The sequence below is a fragment of the Lachnellula hyalina genome, assembly GCF_007821495.1.
Source record: "Lachnellula hyalina strain CBS 185.66 chromosome Unknown contig00277, whole genome shotgun sequence".
Lineage (NCBI taxonomy): Eukaryota > Fungi > Ascomycota > Leotiomycetes > Helotiales > Lachnaceae > Lachnellula > Lachnellula hyalina.
The window spans coordinates 1-19,827 of record NW_022157391.1 but is presented as its reverse complement, the minus strand read 5'-3'; the positions used below and the strand labels follow the sequence as shown (position 1 = coordinate 19,827).

Sequence of the window (19,827 nt, the reverse complement as noted above, 5' to 3'; positions counted from 1 at the left end):
GGAGGATTCGGGTGGTGATAGCCATGGGGAGTGGGTTCGTTGTTGGTGTTCGTAGGCAATACGACGTTCGGCTTCGATGCTGCGGATTAGACGTGTTGAATCGAAACCCGACATTACGGGCATTGAAACATCTAACATGGACGTGTTAACTTCCGAGGGAGCATACGCCGTGTACTTTAGCACGTACCCATAAATATTACACCAAACCCCTCTGGTCGATCTCTGAAAGCTTGCATGGCTATCAAACCGTTCGTGGCCTTTTCCACTTTCCACTTATTTTTCGTCATGTATGTTTCCAGGAGCATCATGTTAATAGGATTGTCCTGTACCGCACTGTAAGCAAATCGCATTTACTAGGAATTATTCGCTGGACTAACCTCAACCAATAAAAAAACGTGGGCAGAATCAGTGTTGTCAGGGGCAGGCAAAATAGGCCCTGAATTGAGATAACCTTCAAACTGACTTGTGCCAATGTCTGGCGTAGAAGAGTTAAGGGAGGGATCTAATGCACCGTCGGTGGGTGTAGCAGTGCGAGAAGAACTTTCTTTCTCCAGGCCGATCTTTTTTGCCTCAGGCGCTTTTTTCCAGGTTTTCGGTTCTCTCTTAAGGTTTTTTGCGCTGTGGTCTATTGTTGGTGCCCTATTTAGAGTTGTTGTTGGCGAGAACCCGATCGAGGACTGCAAATTCCCAATCAGCATTAAACTCTTATTAGTATTCACAGTCATCCTGGCAGGTTCTGCTTCGTCCGAGGCGGTTATCTTGTCACTTGACGTTGTCTGACTTACCCGTTTCTGATGACTTAAATTCATGGCATCCTCTGCGTCAAAGCAATTTAAGAGCGCTTTGGCGAGGCGATGAGGGCCACAAGGTTTGCCGATAACCTCAATAACCTGCGAAGTATCTAGACTAGACGTGTGAATGTCTCTTCTAGCACTGTTGCTGCACAGAATGAGCAACGCTTGGCATTTAAGCTCTGTGGGTGAAGAATGGACCAAGGCAGATTCGTCACAAATGAGAATGTCGACAGCGGCATCATCGGATGCAATCTCGAGCTGAAACCAATCTGTGATATAGTTCTCAATGGATGCTTTTAGTCCAGAGAGTGAAGCGATTTGAAGGTTAGAGCTCCCAGGAATGACTTCGAATCCACGGATTGTTATCGTGCGACCACGACCCCGCCGGCGTACGGCGGTAATGGGCTCGTCAATCCCTTCAAGGCTACCTGGGCTTAGATCCCCAGTTTCTGCTGTTGTTTTACCTGGACTAGCGGGGCAGTTTTCTAATGGCAGGCTGAGTGTGATTTCTGTGCCTCGGCCTAGCTCGCTGCGAACATCAATGTTGCCACCAGCCAAGTCGACAATTTCCTTTACGATACTCAAGCCTAGCCCTGTACCGGGTGCAGTTACATCCTCCTTGAGACCCAATTAGCATCGAAGTAGAGACCTATAACGCATAGGTTGGAAGAGAGCCCAAACCTGTGAGAAAGGCATGAACAGTTTCGTCTTCATAAAGTCACTTGACATTCCCTGACCAGAATCAGTTACGGTCAAGGTCACCAGAGTCCTTTCCGGTAAGTTGGCCTCCTTTCCATCTTCTATGGACGGTATACTCTGCGCTTCAAGCTTCACTCGGATATACCCTGAGCGAGTATATTTCAAGGCATTGCCAAAGATATTCATAGTCAAGCGTCGCCATGTCCCGGGGACGGTGGGGAATTTCCACCGGTCCCTGAATCCCATATCAATAATAATAGTTGGAGGTTCACGGTAGGTATTGCGCTGGGTCGGGAGTGCGCCGTGAGAGTGGCTTTTGGTCATATCTGCAAGTCCTAGCGAGGATAGGCCATTGAATTCAAATCCGGCAAAGACACCCTCCAACACTTCTTCAATGACTGCTGAAACATCCAAGTCGGCCAGAATGCCCATCGACTGCATGCTATCCTGCCCGAACTTTTTGATCTTGGAAAAATCTAGAACATGCTCAATGGTATCTAATAATGTACGGCCACATATATCTACAGTTTGCACAAGATTTCGTTGAAACCCATCGAGGGTTGTATCTGCTAAGAATTCGATGCTTGCCAGAACTCCGTGTAGCGGGCTTCTCAGCTCGTGACTAACATTGCTGATGAAGTCTCCCTTTGCGTGATCTGCACTCAAGGTATTCAGCTTGGTGATCTCCGACATGAGACTGTGTCCAAAAGCAATCAGGTATCCGAGGTGGTTCTCGACGGAAAAGCTTCGTGTCGCTGAAGTCGACCACGCAAAAGATCCGATGAAGCATCCTGATGTTGAATCGTAGAGAGGTACAAAGAAGATTTGGCGCGAGCCTGGAAAAGAAGCAAGGAGACTTTGTAACTCAAGTATTTGCGGGTCGTGTTGGGCCTGCTTTTCTTCTGTGGTGGAAGTGATAGTATTGTGAGTATTCTCCTGTGAGCCTCCTGTTGTAGATGCAGGAAGGGGTAGAGTTGGGCCATTCTCATCAAAGACAAACAGCTCGCCATTTGGATACCGCTTTACGAGCGCAGTTAATAGACTTTGGTTAATCGATGCGAAAGAGGGGTGGTCTTTTGACCCTTTATTATTCCACGAAGAGGAGTTTGCAGTAGAATATCCCAAGATGTCAGACTTTACTTCCTCCAAATTTGCGGTTTCTGGAAGCCCCAGAGACACCTCTTTGGCTGTGGGTTGGTGGCTTGGCCGTGAATAAGGTCTAGGACCCGGTCTGATGTTCGCGGAGATATTGTCACTGCTTTCAGTCGAGGTTTCTGTACCATATGGATCCGACCGTCGCGTGTCGGGTTGAAGATTGCTTCGACCTTGGTAGTACCTGAACGGTGCATCGAAAAAGACTGCTCCATCAACCTTCATGCCTTCTCGCACCAGATTGGAAGCACGAGAGAAGGTTCCATGAAGAAGATTTGAGAAACCATCCGTTGAAAACTCGGCGTTCATCCCTCGATTTGTCTTTGGTGCTAATCCGCCGCTCTCGGCTACATCTGATTGTGTCTCCGATACGCGTGGGATCGTTGTCGAGGAGCCCCAAGGAGAGTTGTTGTAGTTGAATCGGGCATCCTGGGTGCTTGTTGCGTGCTGTAGGGGGGAGAGACCCGAGGTTGTGGTCCCGCTATCGAACACGTCTGATGATGTTTGATTCGGAGTCCGCGTATGGTTGCTCAAAACAGTTTCAGGCTTCTTCCCGCCTTCGTTATGGCTTTGCCAGTGGAACGCGACGCCAGCGCCGGAAGGCAAGTCGTATCTTTTGAGTCGCTGCCAATCTCCTTCCATAGTTCCATTGCCCTCTATAAAAGCGTGCAGAGCTTGGCTCATCTTCGTGACTCTTGTAACCTCCTCTTTCGCTCGAATGTTCTCCAGATGGTCCATGATAGTAGCAGCCATGGTATTTAAGAACTGAGCTTGTTCAAGGCCAAATTCGCTGCGCGGTTTGTCGTCTACGACATAAACACAACCAATGTTCACGCCCTGCTTGTTGGTGAGGGGTACTCCACAATAGAACCTCAGATGCGGTGCCCTCTCGACACACTCCAACCGGCTCATGTTCTCGTCAAGGCGCAAATCGGGAATAAAAAGGACTGGGCTTATCTCAGCACTCGAGTCGAGGTTGGGAGGCAGGCGCAAGGTTTGTTCGGTGAGGGACGCATCGAGAGGCACCCAGGCACCACTGATTGACATGCAGGCATTTTGTGTAGGGCCATCTTCAAGACGGCTCAGAGAACTGGTAGATTCGGCTAAGAAGTATTCGTTCTCGTGGTCTGCTAGGGATACAATGGCTCGTTGGGCGGAGAGGCGGATGGCAATCAGTTGGGTAAAGGCTGTAAGAGCAGTATCGGAGAAGGACTGCAATGTAATGAGACCGTCGGTGTTGGAGGAGGGCGACGGGCCGGCAGCATCGGCGACACTCTTAGGTTGGTAGTACCTGGGTTCATCAGCTTGTGTCTGGGGATTTGGTACTGTCGGGTTCCTCAGGCAGACAGACCTATAGACCTCCCTAGCACGACATATGCCTACCGAGGCCATTCTAGTGACAGAGGGGGGGGGGGGGGGGAGGGGGGAGCAGGGGAAGACTTGATGCTATGTGCCGGTCATGGTTGATGGGATGGATAGGTAGATAGTCTGAGAAAGTGGGATGGAGTTGGAGGTTGGAGATATAGTACGAGTAAGGCGGGTGTCTGGCCAGAGGAGTGGTTGATGAATTGCATAGTATTTGTACAAGCACGAGTACAAAGTAAGAAAAGGTCAAGATGGTGAAGGAGGGGAGAGTGAAGGTCCTGGACCTCTAACGAGCACCGGGGCTTCCGATCTTCAAAAAGGAGGCTCTTTGCGGGGCTGGCGCAGGGTCTTTCTGTACTCGTCCATGATTATCGTTGCACGTGAGATAGACGTACTATTGTCACAGCCACAGCAACAGCCACAACTACCAACACTTATTAAAGGTTCTTCCTGTGGTGAGATAGTGATATGTTTCCTGGTATATTTAACCAGTGCATCCACAATTCAATATCTATCTGGGGATACTTTATCTGTAGCAAAACTACAAACGAGCCAGTCTTTCGGTCCTTCTAGTGTCTCGGGGCTCCTTCTGCTGCTGACCATTTGCAGTTTGCCCCTCTACAAACTGCGCTTCCGCAACAGCCGATGTTCTCTTCCAGTTTTCTATCCTTAGTTTCATCGTTTGCTCTGCAATTTGAAGCCAAGCAGGATCCCATTTCAGCAGTCGTCTTCCTGGAACTCCAGGGCCTGGGTCGCCGGCCAACTGTCGAAGAGCTTCAAAGTAGGCTTCAAAGTCGGGTGCTATCTTGAAGAAAGGCTGCCCATCGCCACGAACTGCTAAACGATCCTCTTCCCATTTTTTCTGTGCAGATTTTGGTGGAAGAATGATACGCCCAGCGAGGAATCGAGCCACTACAACTGCTTGCCACTCAAACACCAGGAACGTAAAGCCAGCCGACACCTGTTCAAAATCAGTACAAACTATACAGCTAGGATCGAATGACTTACCGCCCCCACAAAGGCTAACGTCGGATCATCTTGCATAAATACGTGCTGGTATATCCCCAAGATTCTTCTGTTCTCAATCTTTACCGACGGAAGAAATGGCAAACTAAAGTCAAATCCCGTCCCAAAAATAATGTAATCCACGTCATCAAGCTTGGTGCCATCAGAGAAGTATACCGTTCTCCGATTTTTAGATGTAGAAACACGAGATATGGTTGGCTTCAGCGCGATATGAGGATGCTCAAAGGGAACAATGCCGTATACTCGATGCGGTCCTCGTATCGACCCATACACTGGTGACTTTGCGACGGTAGCAATCTGTCTCGTTATATCGGTCCCAGACACAGAAGCGCCGATTGTGACAACTCTCTGCAAAGCTTTTAGTGTGGGTACGCAGCACCTAGAGTATTTTGAACCTCACCTTCCCACGATATTTCTCCGGTCCGCGGTATGTTTTGCTGTGCTCAACAACCCCGGGGTGGTTTTCTACAAATTCCACGAGGCCGGGAACTTCAGAAAAGCGCGGTATACTATAATGTCCGCTTGCAACCACGAGTGCGTCGAACGTTTCTTGCCACCAATAATTGTGTATTCCTCCAGGTAAGGATTTTCTCAATGTCAAGATCCATTCTGAACCTTTCTTCTCTGCCTTTTCAACTGACGTGTTGTATTCGACTTGGTGGAGGTACCCTTTGCGATTGAACAAACTCTCAACCCACTCTCTTATGCCTTCACTTTGACGAAATGGTGCCCGGGGATCAATGACCCCGTTGGAATCCGCGTCTATGTTTGTTGGAAATGGTTCTTTGCTGTAAGCCATTATCCGTTCATCTATATTCGAAATCATTCCAGGGTAGACTGGTGTGTACGTGTAACGATGTTCCTTGCCATTGATCTCTGGTTCTTGCGACGTAATTGTCGGGAATTGGGTCGGGATCGGAATTGGTAGATCAGCTCTATGTTCAATCAATGCGCGAAGATTTGGTATCTTGGGTTGTTCCTTCTCGTCTCTAATCCTAGAAATATATCATCAGAAGTAGATTAAGCGGTCTTGATAATGTCTTTTTACCAGATGCCTCCAGCCTTCTCCCGTCTTTCGAAAACACGGATAACGTCAAACTTCTTCTCCTCGGTCAATGCATCGATTGTGATAGCCCCAGCCGGACCAGCACCGATAACCGCGACTCTTTTGATCGGAAGTGCCATGCTGAACTGCAAAATAAACAAAATTGAAGTCGAATCAAACCAGCAGAAACTTTTGAACTTTAATTTTCTAAATAGCAGAGAGTTTATTTCTACTACATCGGACTAGTCGTCTTCTTCTCGGCTCATCATCCGATTATGCTGCGGACTAGTTGGTGACAGCTACCCCACTAGTGCTATGTCTGGTGGGGTAGATTGTATGCAGGGTACTGCTACTATATGTACGTACTTTTTTACTAAGTCTAATGCAGGTAAAGCAAGGTATCTGGTAGGTCAGAAGCTCCCTAGATATGATTATTTACCCTATTTTTAAAGACCAAAGCGCTGGAAACACTTTATATACCAGAATAGGAACGCTTCGGCTAGCTATAACTTATATAAACATAGTAAAGGCATATAATATTCAAGTCGTGCAATAATACCCCGCAGCTTATCTAGCCGCTTTATTCCCGGGTATGAACCCTTCGGCTAGTTGAGACGAACGCCATATGCATATGCAATCACGACTTTTCACTTATCACCGAATAACTCCTTGATAACCACTCACAGCGGTTGGTATAATGAAATGATTGCTTGGATTAATAATGCCATACTTGCATTATCTATGGGCTCCGATATTCGGGTATAACTTTGTCCGAACAACATTCCTAGAGTGACTGATTATAGTGCTTTCTAATAGACTTAAAACGGGGAGAATAATAGTATCGACTTATAGACTTCCAGGGAGACACTAGACTTTAATAGAGACGCATGTGTAGCACAAAAGCGTCACGTATAATGTAGACATAGTACGTAAAAACACAGAAGCTCCTATCTTTTTTCATTGAACGAGATTTCTATGATTTGTATTCTTGGACGATCTGCTGCCACAGAAGATTAGAGTGTTATTCCAACTTTGAATTATGTAGTAAGCTATTGGCCTAGCATCTTATTCTACCCGCAAGCTTAGTATTGCATATAAGCAGTTTGGATGCGGTCGTCAATTCCCCAACTTAGATGGATATCACATGCGGCTGAGCACCGCCCTTTCCTTGGAGATCATTATTACTTTCGTTTTCACTTCCTTCGTCCGGAACGTCCTGAAATAGCTGCGACCCTTTTCTATTCTTGTACTTTAGCATATAGGCCAGAGCAGAAGCACAAATTATCTGGACAATCCAGAAACCTGCTGCGGTGAAGTTGCCGGCCTTGACACGAGGTTGATCGACCGTCTGAAAGACAGCAAGGGGACTATTTATCATTAGACAATATATTAGATGAATACTATGATTAAAAGACTTACATAGTTGCCGCAAATACTTGGGACCAGACTTGGAGACCAGCACCAGCAAAAGCACGAGTAGCAGGATCACCAGATCTGCTATTGTTAGTTATGAGTTTTATACAAGATAGCAGTGGATCCTTACAATATCTCGTTGGTCCAGGCCCAAAACATGCAATTAGATGCCTCTCCCCAGCCAGTCTGATAGTATAGAAACCAACGAAAAGCTCTATTTGCTGGGAACACGGGAGTTGTTGCAAGCAGAATACATACTACGAAGTTGACTGCTCCTCCTAGAATAAGCATTGGCCAACGGCGACCTTTGAATACAGTATCACTAGCCCAGGCCATTAAAGTGGTGATGGTAATTGTCGTTGCGTAAATAGGAGTCGTATAATTATCTAATACTAGTTAGAAGCTTTCTCTCAAAAATATATAGATGTCGGGATGGAAACTTACTAATTTGTTGCACTGTATAACTCTTCGGCTTTATCTTGTTCCACGCCTTGAACCAAAATGCCATAGACTGGTTTGGGAGATAGCCAATGTTTTGGGAAGCAGCGATTAACCAGAGTATCCAGATTTCGGGCGTTGTAAACCATCTCAGAACCTGTGCTCGAGAGAATGCGCCTTGCCTTACTCGGCCTTCCTTGGGTTGTCTATCTCTCGCAAGTTCAATTTCCTCTGCTGAAAACATGAAGTTTGGCTTCAAACGTGACGGTACTTCGGGAAGTAGAAATAACTGTGGAATTATGATGCCTAGAGATATGACCCCGTCGATTAGGAATAACCAGCGCCAACCGGCCAGTCCGTGAACCCCGTTGAGCCCTGAATAAGCAGCGGCTTGAAGATATGCGGAAAACATAGGGCCAGCTTGAGCAGCCATATTGACAATTGCCATGCGCCTGGCCAATTCTCCCTTCTGATACCAGGAACCACAGAGGAACATAATTGCTGAATAATGGCCTGTTTCGAATATTGCAAGAAGTGCTCGCAAGACGTATAGCTGTGTAGGTGTGTTCATCCGTGACTGTCCAAAAGTACATATGGTCCATCCAATCTCTAGAAATGGTATAAAATATCTCGGATTCGTTCGGGTCAAGAGCAGATTGACTGGTACTAGAGCGATGATCGAAGCAATGCTGTAGGAAGTATTGGCATAGTTGAGTTGATTTCCATACAGATGTAGATCTTCCTTCATACCAGATACAAAGGCGGTGTTCAGATTAGCTCTATCGAGAAACTTGATAAAAGTGCCCAAACACCCAAAGGTTACCAGAGTGGCATCGATTTTGAAGAGTAGCCGCCTTTCAGCGGGACTCTTATCAAAGGTATCCCAAAGGTATGATTTCCAAGAACGAACATTTGCTGAAACGTCGATTCCATTCTGTATCGTAGTTGGTTTTAGATGGGTTATATCGGCACGAGGAACATTCTCAGCCAATTTCGTAGACGACATGCTCGTAAAGGTCATTTTGTCCAGTGTGATCTGTTTACGATACTACGAATTTTTCGATGTGCTCCCAGAACCTTTAAGGGACAAATTTCAATGATTGGTCTCTGGCATAATAAACTAAATCATATCGCCACGCACGCTTAAAGCGCAGACTGTAGGGTACAACAGGACAGAGAGGCGCGTTTGGCTTCATCAAATCGCTCGGATGCATTGGAACGGGTCGCTTAATCAGATCTACTTATTAACTATCACGACATAATTTGAGAAGTCACAACATCACTTCCCTGACCACGAAAATGTACGTACTATGGAGCTGGGCTCCAGGTTCCAGAGCATCAAATGCAGCATCGGTGTCCAATCGTTTCCTAAAAGCTTAGTTGATTCATCTTTGCTTGTAATCTTCTTTGGGACAGTATCAGCGAGTAACGCTCCTAGGACCTAGGGAGAGAATTGGAGTCTTACTTCTTGAATCTATTATAATCTCGGCATATTAGCGGTAATTCGTAATACCACTAGTAGTCAACTCATTACTATTATATGCCTGTACTCCGCACCCCACCTTGCATGCCAGCCCACCTTTCACAGCCTACCATTGTGCATGGCATCTCACTACGCAGGATTTACTAGTAAAGTCCGAAGTCGCAGTACATACAGCCTTTCCAAGTCAGATTATACTTATTCTCATATCAAGAGTGACGACTCTGGGTACTTTTTGTAATCACGTTGAAAATGGCAACAGCAAGCACGAACAAAACGCGAACGCCACTGAAATACTCTGGATCTTTAGATAATTACACATCTAATGATCTGACCCCAATTATCGGGAGAGAGTTCCCTGAGCTGCAGCTTAGTTCGTTGCTTTCTGACAATACAAAGCTTCGCGATTTGGCAATTCTTGGTATGCTCTCTCTAGATTGTGATCCAGAATAACCTACAAACAAAGAGATGTTGACCAATCAAAGTTTCGCAGCGCGGTGTGATAGTTTTTCGGAATCAAGACTTGCAGATTAATGAGCAAAAGATTCTTGGAGAGAAGCTCGGGCAGCTTTCTGGAAAACCAGAATCGTCAAAGGTCGGTAGTTCCAGTTGAGCGCCAGTATTTCCCTGATACGCTGACAGAATATTAGCTGCACCGACATGCATTTAGAAGCGGAAAGACCCAGACTGTGGTTGATGGAGAGCCTAAGCCTGAAGAAGAGGTCATGGTGATATCTTCAGAGGTTAGAGATCTCAGGATGCTTCTAGAATCTCAAAGACTCATTCATGTGCCTTATAGACTGCGAAGGGGTCTCATAAAGATCACACTTCTTCGTTAAAACCACTCGCCAGCACTCTCTGGCATTCTGACATTACATTCGAGAATGTTCCTTCCGACTACGCAATCCTGAAAATGACAGTTGTGCCCGAGTCTGGTGGAGACACCATTTTCGCCAGGTCAGACTGCTATTTGACTTCCTGAGAATACAACTTATGGTTGATAGTGGTTATGAGGCTTATGATCGCTTATCTCCTGCATGGAAAAGCTTCGCGGAAACCTTGACAGCAACTCATCGTAACGTAAGTATGGCACATAATATAAACCATTGGACACTGGAAGCTAATGCTCTTACTTCCAGGCAACGCTAAAAAGGCTCGCTTCTGAAGGTGGTGATGATCTGATATCAGGAGATCGTGGTTCACCACATAATCATGGTCTCAATTTTGAAGCCTCTCAGTATATGCATCACTCTTTACTAGCGCGGCACCGCTAATACTCATAGCCCTGTTATACGTACAAATCCAGTCACTGGCTGGAAAAGCATCATGGCTGCTGGCCATCAAGTCCACGACGGACAATTTGACAACGTGACTCCTCGCGAGGATCAGATCCTAAAAGAATATTGTAGGCTACTTCTAACCCACTTCTTGAATTGGCTTCAGGATTAATACTATAAAACAGTTCTTCAACTTGTAGTTGAGAACCATGACCTCCAGGTTCGATTTAAGTGGCGAAAGAATGACATAGCCATCTGGGACAAGTACAATCTTCTACTGATACCCGTATTAAAATAATGCTGATAATCCTATAGTCGTTCTTGTTTTCATACCGCAACTTTGTAAGTAATCTGCACCTCTAATCAGCAACCGACTTTTAACCTAGCTTCAAGTGATTACGATACCAGTCGTTCAGGAAACAGAATTGTATCGGTTGGAGAAAAGCCATATTTAGACCCAAACTCGACTTCTCGCAGGACTGCGCTTTCCAAGTTGTAGTTAAAAGGATGAAGTCGACTTCGTTTAGAGACGCTAGAAAAGGTCTATGAAAAAGCACTTCGAAAAAGATAATTTCTGTTTAATTAGACTGGCTATTAAAGTATATAGTAAATAGTCTATGTAATGTTTTCATGATTATGATATGAGGATATTAGATGAAACGAACAGGGAATTAGAGGTATATCGATATGAATAGTGGACTATAAAACTATGAATATATTATACTTAACCTTCCTCGAACAAGAAATGAATCTGCTTAGAAATCGGTCAATATTGCAAAAGCTGACACTTCTTTACCCTTTTCTACGCCCCTTATCTAGACCTGGAATTAAGAATTCAGGAGTCATGCAGAGATCTATAATAGCAAGGGAGCTACTTAGTCTGAGTCATATACCTAGGACAGTGGGCCTATAGCTCGCTTCCGTTTTGTCAGCCTAAGGGTCTCTATACGTGGTCCCTCATCACGCAATCTGGAGAACGGATAACGATTCCCAATATATGTGCTGCGCTATCGGCTGTACTTCTTTCCATGTTTGCCAAATCTGCCTGTCCTAGTAATTAAATATAACTTCATATTAATTTGATTTTCAAACTGTGTTATTAACTTATTACTGATAATAATCGATCCTTATCTTAATAAGAAACAAGATGGCGCCAAGTGCAACTGCACCAAGTGCAACTGCACCAAGTCAAGATGGTAAATCTGCAGCGACGATACCTGGCAAAGAACAAACTCGAACAGCATTGAAACTTAGTGGTGCCCTTCAACAATTTGAGAGTAGAGATCTTACTGCTGTCATTGGGACAGAATTCAAGAATGTGCAGCTTGTAGATTGGTTGAGCGCTCCTAATTCGGATGAACTTCTTCGAGTATGTCCCCGGTCTTGGTTACACATAGGTTGAAATATCTCTTAGGAAGTTATGCTAACTTGCTTTGATTTAGGACCTTGCTATTACCAGTGAGTATAAAAGTACCCTCAACTTAAGTACTTGAAATGCTAAAAGTCCAAGTCTCCCAGCGCAATGTAGTCATTTTCCGAAGACAGGACGCACTCGACAATGATCTGCAAAAAGTATTAGTTCAGCGATTGGGAGAACTCTCAGGAAAGCCTAGTACCTCCAAGCTGCATATCCACCCGACTGTCAACGTTGGCGTCACGGAACCTGTGAAAGATAAAGAGATTAGCGTCATTGATTCTTCTCGAGGAAGGATCATATTTAAAGGCGTTCAGGATCGTGAGACAATCAAGGCTAGCAACACAGGTGCGTTGACCGGGTCCCGAAAGACTAATCCAGGACTAAGAAAGAACTTGTTACCAGATCAGTGGCACTCTGACATAACCTTTGAGCCCATTCCCAGTGATTACGCCGTTCTCAGATTAACGAAACTCCCAAGAACCGGTGGCGATACAATTTTCGCCAGCGGCTACGACGTGTATGATCGGATCTCCCCTCCTTTCCAAAAGCTTCTCGAAGGCCTAACAGCAACTTACGGGCAGCCGAAATTCGGCAAAGCAGCCGCAATCAACGGCTACAAGCTCTATACCGAGGAACGAGGGGCCCCAGAGAACGTCGGCGATAAACTTGAAGCTATCCATCCAGTTGTGCGCACGAATCCTGTGACGGGATGGAAATCTATCTTCGCTGTCGGCCATCACGTGCAGCACATCAACGGCGTTACGGAGCAGGAATCACGGTCGTTGCAGGACTGGTTCTTACGTCTGATTGTGGAAAATCATGATTTGCAAGTGCGTGTTCATTGGGAAAATGAGAATGATTTGGTTATTTGGGATAAGTAGGTTTAATTTGATTCATTACAGGCAAGCCTTTTAGGACTATTTACTGATTAATTACACCGCGTCTTAGCCGATCTACCTACCATGCGGCTACACCTGATTACCAAGGATTAGGCACGCGAACTGGACAACGTGCTGTTAGTTTGGGCGAGCGGCCGTATTTGGACCCGGCATCTATCTCTAGACGTGAAGATCTTGCTGCTGTTGAAGAGGCGTCGATTGCACTTCTTAGTTTGACGGCCCCAGGTAGTGATAGTTAGATTACGACTTGTGGAACGTGAATAGTATTGAGGTAGCTATTCCAAATAGGACAAAATTAAAACTCTTGCATGTCTAGCTACCGCCGAGTATATTAGTTTAGTTCTGTTTTCAAAACTTCTGTTAGTCTTTTATCGTTGTACTTCTATTTAAAATTAAAGTCCGGAGCGTGCTTTTGGAATCAAATGCTAAGTAGCATGTAATCTTAGTATTTAATGTTTTTAATCTTTGGTTGCAAAATCTATTTCCAATACTACTGACACTATACTGTTGTATATCATGGGTTCAACAAGTCATATTAGATGTCCCGGCCTAGAAGCTTCAGCCTAGACTGTCTTCAACTGATCGACGGACAGAAATGTTACGAGTATCGTGCTGTACACTGGCGTACAATCTGTGTACAGAGAGCATATTGGATGCATAGCGTCGCAATTCGGAAAGAGTGCGAGTACGATTGACAGACTCGGCTGAACGGGTAAACGGAGTGGTCAAATTAAGCTATATTCAAACGTCATGACTGTTTGACAGCGTGCTGAATTATATACGCGGGTTGTGAAGACTGGAGTCTGGAGTCTGGAGTCGGAAGTCTGGGGTCTGGAGTCGGGAGTGGGAACTCTAGTATGGAATTGCTTTCATGCTAACGTGTACTACGAGTAGTAATGGCGCATTTCGTAGATATTTATTTATGCTGTGCTACGTCACCGATGTCTCGATCGAACGTTCGGAGTTGAGGTTTACAGTACACCACCACCAGCACCTACCTTAGGCACTTGTTAGTTCTAGTGGATGCTGCCCTAGCAGAGACGATACCTTTCTCAAACTTCATATCCGCTGCATTTAAATCAGAAAGAGTGGAAAGGAAAGGTGCCGTAAGCTTTACATATGTCGGCGATACAATCAGGTCGTACATCTGTCTCATCCTTCGGCATGCTACTGTACATTCCACCGAATTCGGCTCAACTAGTGCTGACCTTGATTTTTGCTAGTCAAGCACTGAACTCTAAACTGGTGGTGCTTCCGAAGATCAACAAATAACCAGACGCGTCTTACTATCGTAAACCTATAGTACTGACTCATCCGCGTGCATCTAAGCTATACTAATCCTTTCGTGAGCCTCGACCTCGACCTCCTTATTGGTAGAGGGTATATTCCAACCTGCTGGCATTCAATCCTCGCTGGGGGTGTTGACTCTTAGATAGCTTAACTAACTATGGAGTCCCCACGGCAAGCGTGAACCTAGTTTCACACTAGAGTTATCCTACAGGTATTCAGAAGACGTACCCGCAAGCATAATACACCTTGAGAGATGTAGGAATTGTATTTTGTCTTCTTGAAACGATTGCGAGCACAAGAGATAAACTCGAGTGCAATTGTTGCAGCACTGGTCAACCACAACCCAGGACCTGAAGACGAGAACGGTTAATACCCCTCTATTCAACAATGTCGTCAGAGAAACACGAATGCCGTCCTGAACGCTCCGATAATATTCTCGGCGAGCATTCTAACTTTGTTGGACGACCTGAGATAATTCTTGGTAACAGCTCAAAGGAAGTTAAAGATGAAGATCCGAGCGATATAGAGTGGACAGAAAGTGAAAGATCGAACTCAGAACGTCGATTCGAACCTATAAGGTCTGGGGACAGAGAACATCTTCACAGGATAGCCTCTGAATTTGGAGGCTCTGTGGCCCTTTCCCGATCGCAAACCCGTCGGGGATCGACTGCCTTAGAGAGACTCGATACACTTCATGGCGTTAATATTGGAGACGCCGTGCTGGACCCCTCCTCCCCAGACTTTGATGTCTACAAATGGACGAGAATGGTAATGAGACTTGTTGATGAGAATGATGTTATTGAACGAAGGGCTGGTATAGTTTGGAAGCAACTAAAAGTTTGCGGCTCAGGGTCAGCTATCAACCTGCAAAAGAACGTAGGCTCTTTGCTTCTAGCCCCTCTTCGATTCCGCGAATTTCTCAGCAAGGGGCCTGAGAAAACCATCTTGAACGAGTTTGATGGTGTACTCAAGTCAGGGGAGATGCTTGTTGTGCTCGGACGTCCTGGCAGTGGTTGCTCAACGCTCCTCAAGTCTCTGATGGGAGAATTGCATGGCTTAGATATGAAGTCACAGTCCGATATACACTACAATGGTAAGTCTTCATCATCGAAGTGCCTAGCATCGCCTCCAGCATTCTTATGACAGCAATGACTAACGCGAGACTCTATCAGGTATCACTCAGAAGCAAATGCTGAAGGAATTCCGAGGCGAGATTGTCTATAATCAAGAAGTCGATAAGCACTTTCCTCACTTGACAGTCGGCGAGACCCTCGAATTTGCTGCTCGAGTCCGGACCCCGCAACAACGACTGATTGAAGGCGTCAGTCGCGAGTCATGGGCAAAGCATATGGCCCAGGTTGTAATGGCGATTTTTGGCCTTTCTCATATTCACAGCACCAAAGTTGGAAACGATTATGTCCGTGGAGTGTCCGGTGGTGAAAGAAAGCGAGTTAGTATTGCTGAAATGGCCTTGGCTAGATCCCCAATTGCGTCGTGGGATAATTCGACAAGAGGTCTTGACGCCGCCACAGCTCTGGAGTTCACCAGATCTCTTCGCATGTCCTCCGATCTCAGTGGCACTGTTCATCTAGTAGCGATTTACCAGGCGTCTCAGGCCATCTATGATCAATTTGACAAAGCTGTTGTCTTGTACGATGGGCGGCAGATTTATTTCGGACCTTGCAATGAAGCAAAACGATACTTCATTCAAATGGGGTACGAATGTCCTCCACGCCAGACCACCGGTGATTTTTTGACGTCTGTTACCAATCCATCAGAGCGGAAGGTTCGCGAAAACTTCCAGGGTAATGTCCCACGTACAGCAGGAGATTTTGAGAGATACTGGAAAGAGTCCAAACAGTATATGGCTCTTAAAAAGGAAATCAGCAACCAGGACAGAGAATTTCCCATTGGTGGAAAGACATTGGAAACATTTCAGGAAAGCCGAAAGGGTATGCAGTCAAAACATGTCAGGCCTGAATCGCCATATACAATTAGCATTCCTATGCAGGTGAGGTTTTGCACTCAGCGGGCCTACCAACGGTATTAAATTCCTACATCCTGTGTGCAGTGGAACTATGCTAATCCATGAGCGTAGGTTGCTCAATGATAAGACTTCAACAGTAACGACAATCATCGGTCAGATTGTTATGTCCCTGATCATCGGATCAATCTTCTATGGTACAAGAAACGATACTTCAAGCTTCTTCCAAAAAGGCGGAGTTTTGTTTTTTTCTGTTCTGCTGAACGCCCTAATCGCCATCTCCGAAATCAATAGCCTTTACGCGCAACGCCCAATTGTCGAAAAGCAAGCCTCCTATGCCTTCTACCATCCGTTCACGGAAGCCTTGGCTGGCGTCGTGGCCGATATACCTGTGAAGTTTGCTATCGCGACTTGCTTCAATATCATTCTATATTTCCTCGCCAATTTGAGACGAGAACCTAGTCAATTCTTTATTTTTTTCTTGTTTAACTTTATAGTGATCTTGGTGATGAGTCAGATCTATCGGAGTATTGCAGCATCCACGAAAACAGTTTCACAGGCCTTAGCAATTGCAGGTGTGTTCACTCTTGCCATTGTTATTTATGCTGGTTTCGTCATGTAAGTAGGATTGCATATACCACTCCCCCCTACCTTTTCCCTTCCAAGTCTGGCAGGACCTCTTGAATCATCCGCTTCAAATGAGACATTTTTACTTGTCGCCCATATCTCTTTCCTTCGTATGAGAACATTGTTCTAGGACTACTGCTGATTATGGCCTATTTAGACCTCGACCGCTAATGAAACCATGGTTCAAATGGATCAGCTATATCAACCCGATCGCAGTTTGTTCTTCTCCTGCTCTTAAAACACCCTCGAAGAAGAAATAACTAACTCCCCCGTGATCTAGTACGCATTCGAAGCATTATTTGTGAACGAACTACATGGCCGGAGATTTGCATGTTCTACTCTCGTTCCATCTGGTGGAACTTATGCACTTACAGGGGATCACTTTGTGTGTGCTATCGCTGGTGCAGTGGTTGGCGAAACTACCGTTTCCGGTGATGCCTATTTGCAGAGCCAGTTTCAGTACTCGTACTCTCATATATGGAGAAATCTAGGTTTCATGTTTGCATTCATGCTATTTTTCTTGGCTGTTTATCTACTTGCTACTGAGTTCAACGCGAATACGGATAGCTCTGCGGAGGTCCTGGTCTTTCGACGTGGCCACGTCCCAAAGCACCTTGAAGCCGCCGAAAAAGCTGCGAAAAACGACGATGAAACTCCCACTCCGGCTGGAATTCCAAGTATGGGAAAGGATGATATAGAGCAAGAACAGCAGGGCGATGAGCAACTCCAAGCTTTGGCACCTCAAACTGATGTTTTCACTTGGAAAGATGTTTGCTATGATATTCAGATTAAAGGAGAGCCCCGCAGGCTTCTCGATAATATTTCTGGATGGGTGAAACCAGGAACTCTCACTGCGCTTATGGGCGTATCGGGTGCTGGTAAAACCACTCTATTAGATGTTCTTGCTCAACGTGTTTCGATGGGAGTTGTCACCGGCGACATGTTCGTTTCCGGCAAACCTCTGGACGAGTCATTTCAACGCAAAACAGGCTATGTTCAGCAACAGGACCTCCATCTTGAGACCACTACCGTCCGTGAGGCATTACGCTTCTCTGCCATGCTTCGCCAGCCAAAGACGGTGTCAAAGAAAGAGAAGCACGAGTTCGTTGAGGATGTTATTAAAATGCTTAATATGCAGGACTTTGCCGAAGCAGTTGTTGGTGTCCCAGGTGAGGGTTTGAACGTCGAACAGCGTAAGCTGTTGACTATCGGGGTAGAGTTAGCCGCCAAGCCTGCCCTCCTTCTATTCTTGGATGAGCCAACCTCCGGATTGGATTCGCAGTCATCTTGGGCAATTATTTCTTTTCTCCGGAAACTAGCAGATAGCGGGCAAGCTGTCCTGGCTACAATACATCAACCGAGTGCCATTCTGTTCCAGGAATTTGACCGGCTTCTCTTTCTAGCCAAGGGTGGACGAACTGTGTATTTCGGGGATATTGGCCACAACTCTCACACTTTATTAAACTACTTCGAGTCAAATGGAGCTGAAAAGTGCGGACCGGAAGACAACCCTGCAGAATATAGTAAGTCCATTTTGTCATCAAGGACAGGAAGCTAATTGGTGAAAGTGTTGACCATAGTCGGAGCTGGTCCAAGTGGGAAGTCAAGCAAGGATTGGCATGAAGTATGGAAGAATAGCAAAGAAGCACAGGATACCCAGAAGGAGCTCTCACAGATCAAATCAACTATGGGCAAAGAACAAGCGAAAGAACCAGCCGGATCCCACGGCGAATTTGCAATGCCCTTCTTCACTCAGCTATACGAGGTAACCGTTCGTGTCTTTCAACAATATTGGAGAACCCCCGGTTACGTCTACAGCAAGATCCTCCTAGGGGTAGCTTCTGCGCTTTTCATCGGATTCTCTTTTTTCCACGCAGATTCAAGTCAGCAGGGGATCCAAGACGTCATCTTCTCCATCTTCATGATCACGACAATCTTCACAAGTTTGGTCCAGCAGATTATGCCAAGATTCATCCTCCAGAGAGACCTGTATGAAGTTCGCGAGCGCCCGTCGAAAGCTTACAGCTGGAAAGCGTTCCTCATCGCCAATATCGTCGTTGAAATTCCATATCAAATTGTTCTTGGTGTCATGGTCTTTGGATCCTACTTCTACCCAATCTATACAAAGGGTGGTATTCCCGCCCCACAACGTCAAGGCCTAATACTGCTTTTGCTTATACAATTCTTCGTATTCGCGAGTACCTTTGCCCACATGATGATATCGGCACTTCCAGATGCCATTACGGCTGGTAACATTGCTACCATAATGTTCTCTCTAACCTTGACCTTCAACGGTGTTTTCCAACCTCCCAAAGCCCTCCCAGGCTTCTGGATTTTCATGTACCGCGTCTCACCTCTAACCTGTAAGTTATGCCAGTCTAATGTAGTAAATTAATATTAAGTAACCTTTCAGATCTTGTCTCAGCAATAGCTTCTACCGGAATATCCGGAAAGACCATTCACTGCTCCACCAATGAGCTCGCAATCATGCAGCCCCTAGCCGGCCAAACCTGCGGCGATTACCTAACACCCTACGCCAACATCGCCGGCGGCTCCATCTACAACAAAGACGCGCGAGCAGACTGTCAATACTGCTCCATCTCGAACTCCGATCAATATCTAAGCAGCGTATCTATTAGCTACAGCACTCGATGGCGCGATTACGGGATCGGGTTTGCGTATATCGCTTTCAATATCGTCACGGCCATCCTGCTTTACTATTTCATTCGAGTAAGGAGAGGGAGTGGCAAGAGTGTGGCGGATCGATTTAAGCCGCTGTTGGTTTTCTTTAATAAGGAAAAGAAGGAGAATAAGCGGGTCGTAGAGGCGGAAGGACCAAGGCATCAGGGAGGGAAGACCTTGCCGTGATTTGAAGGGATTTAAGGGAGAATGAAAAGTTATGGGAGATTATGATGTTTTAT

General features: G+C 45.8%; 5 protein-coding genes across 5 annotated transcripts; 3 read left to right on the top strand and 2 right to left on the bottom strand.

Moving 5' to 3' along the window:
• Positions 1-4,551: 4,551 nt before the first annotated feature.
• On the bottom strand, positions 4,552-6,221 carry fmo1_4 (Thiol-specific monooxygenase; the record flags this gene model as incomplete). Its single annotated transcript, XM_031153692.1, has 4 exons — positions 4,552-4,971; positions 5,019-5,384; positions 5,437-6,031; positions 6,085-6,221. The coding sequence occupies 4 exons, from the start codon at positions 6,219-6,221 to the stop codon at positions 4,552-4,554; spliced, it is 1,518 nt and encodes a 505-aa protein (XP_031001166.1).
• Positions 6,222-7,210: 989 nt separating this feature from the next.
• Positions 7,211-8,953, bottom strand: FEN2 (Pantothenate transporter; the record flags this gene model as incomplete). Its single annotated transcript, XM_031153691.1, has 5 exons — positions 7,211-7,448; positions 7,501-7,575; positions 7,625-7,680; positions 7,753-7,880; positions 7,939-8,953. 5 exons carry the CDS (start codon positions 8,951-8,953, stop codon positions 7,211-7,213), a joined length of 1,512 nt encoding a protein of 503 aa, XP_031001168.1.
• A 711-nt stretch (positions 8,954-9,664) lies between these two features.
• Positions 9,665-11,188, top strand: LHYA1_G008772 (putative alpha-ketoglutarate-dependent sulfonate dioxygenase; the record flags this gene model as incomplete). Its single annotated transcript, XM_031153690.1, has 9 exons — positions 9,665-9,833; positions 9,898-10,007; positions 10,063-10,155; positions 10,212-10,369; positions 10,417-10,492; positions 10,552-10,649; positions 10,696-10,817; positions 10,875-10,975; positions 11,057-11,188. The coding sequence occupies 9 exons, from the start codon at positions 9,665-9,667 to the stop codon at positions 11,186-11,188; spliced, it is 1,059 nt and encodes a 352-aa protein (XP_031001167.1).
• Positions 11,189-11,836: 648 nt separating this feature from the next.
• On the top strand, positions 11,837-13,244 carry tauD (Alpha-ketoglutarate-dependent taurine dioxygenase; the record flags this gene model as incomplete). The annotated part of the gene is made up of 4 exons (XM_031153689.1): positions 11,837-12,058; positions 12,132-12,147; positions 12,200-12,983; positions 13,055-13,244. 4 exons carry the CDS (start codon positions 11,837-11,839, stop codon positions 13,242-13,244), a joined length of 1,212 nt encoding a protein of 403 aa, XP_031001165.1.
• Positions 13,245-14,682: 1,438 nt separating this feature from the next.
• ZRA1_2 (ZEB2-regulated ABC transporter) lies at positions 14,683-19,774 on the top strand (the record flags this gene model as incomplete). Its single annotated transcript, XM_031153688.1, has 7 exons — positions 14,683-15,388; positions 15,468-16,338; positions 16,394-16,897; positions 17,064-17,121; positions 17,187-18,429; positions 18,475-19,269; positions 19,320-19,774. The coding sequence occupies 7 exons, from the start codon at positions 14,683-14,685 to the stop codon at positions 19,772-19,774; spliced, it is 4,632 nt and encodes a 1,543-aa protein (XP_031001164.1).
• Between the last annotated feature and the right edge of the window lie 53 nt (positions 19,775-19,827).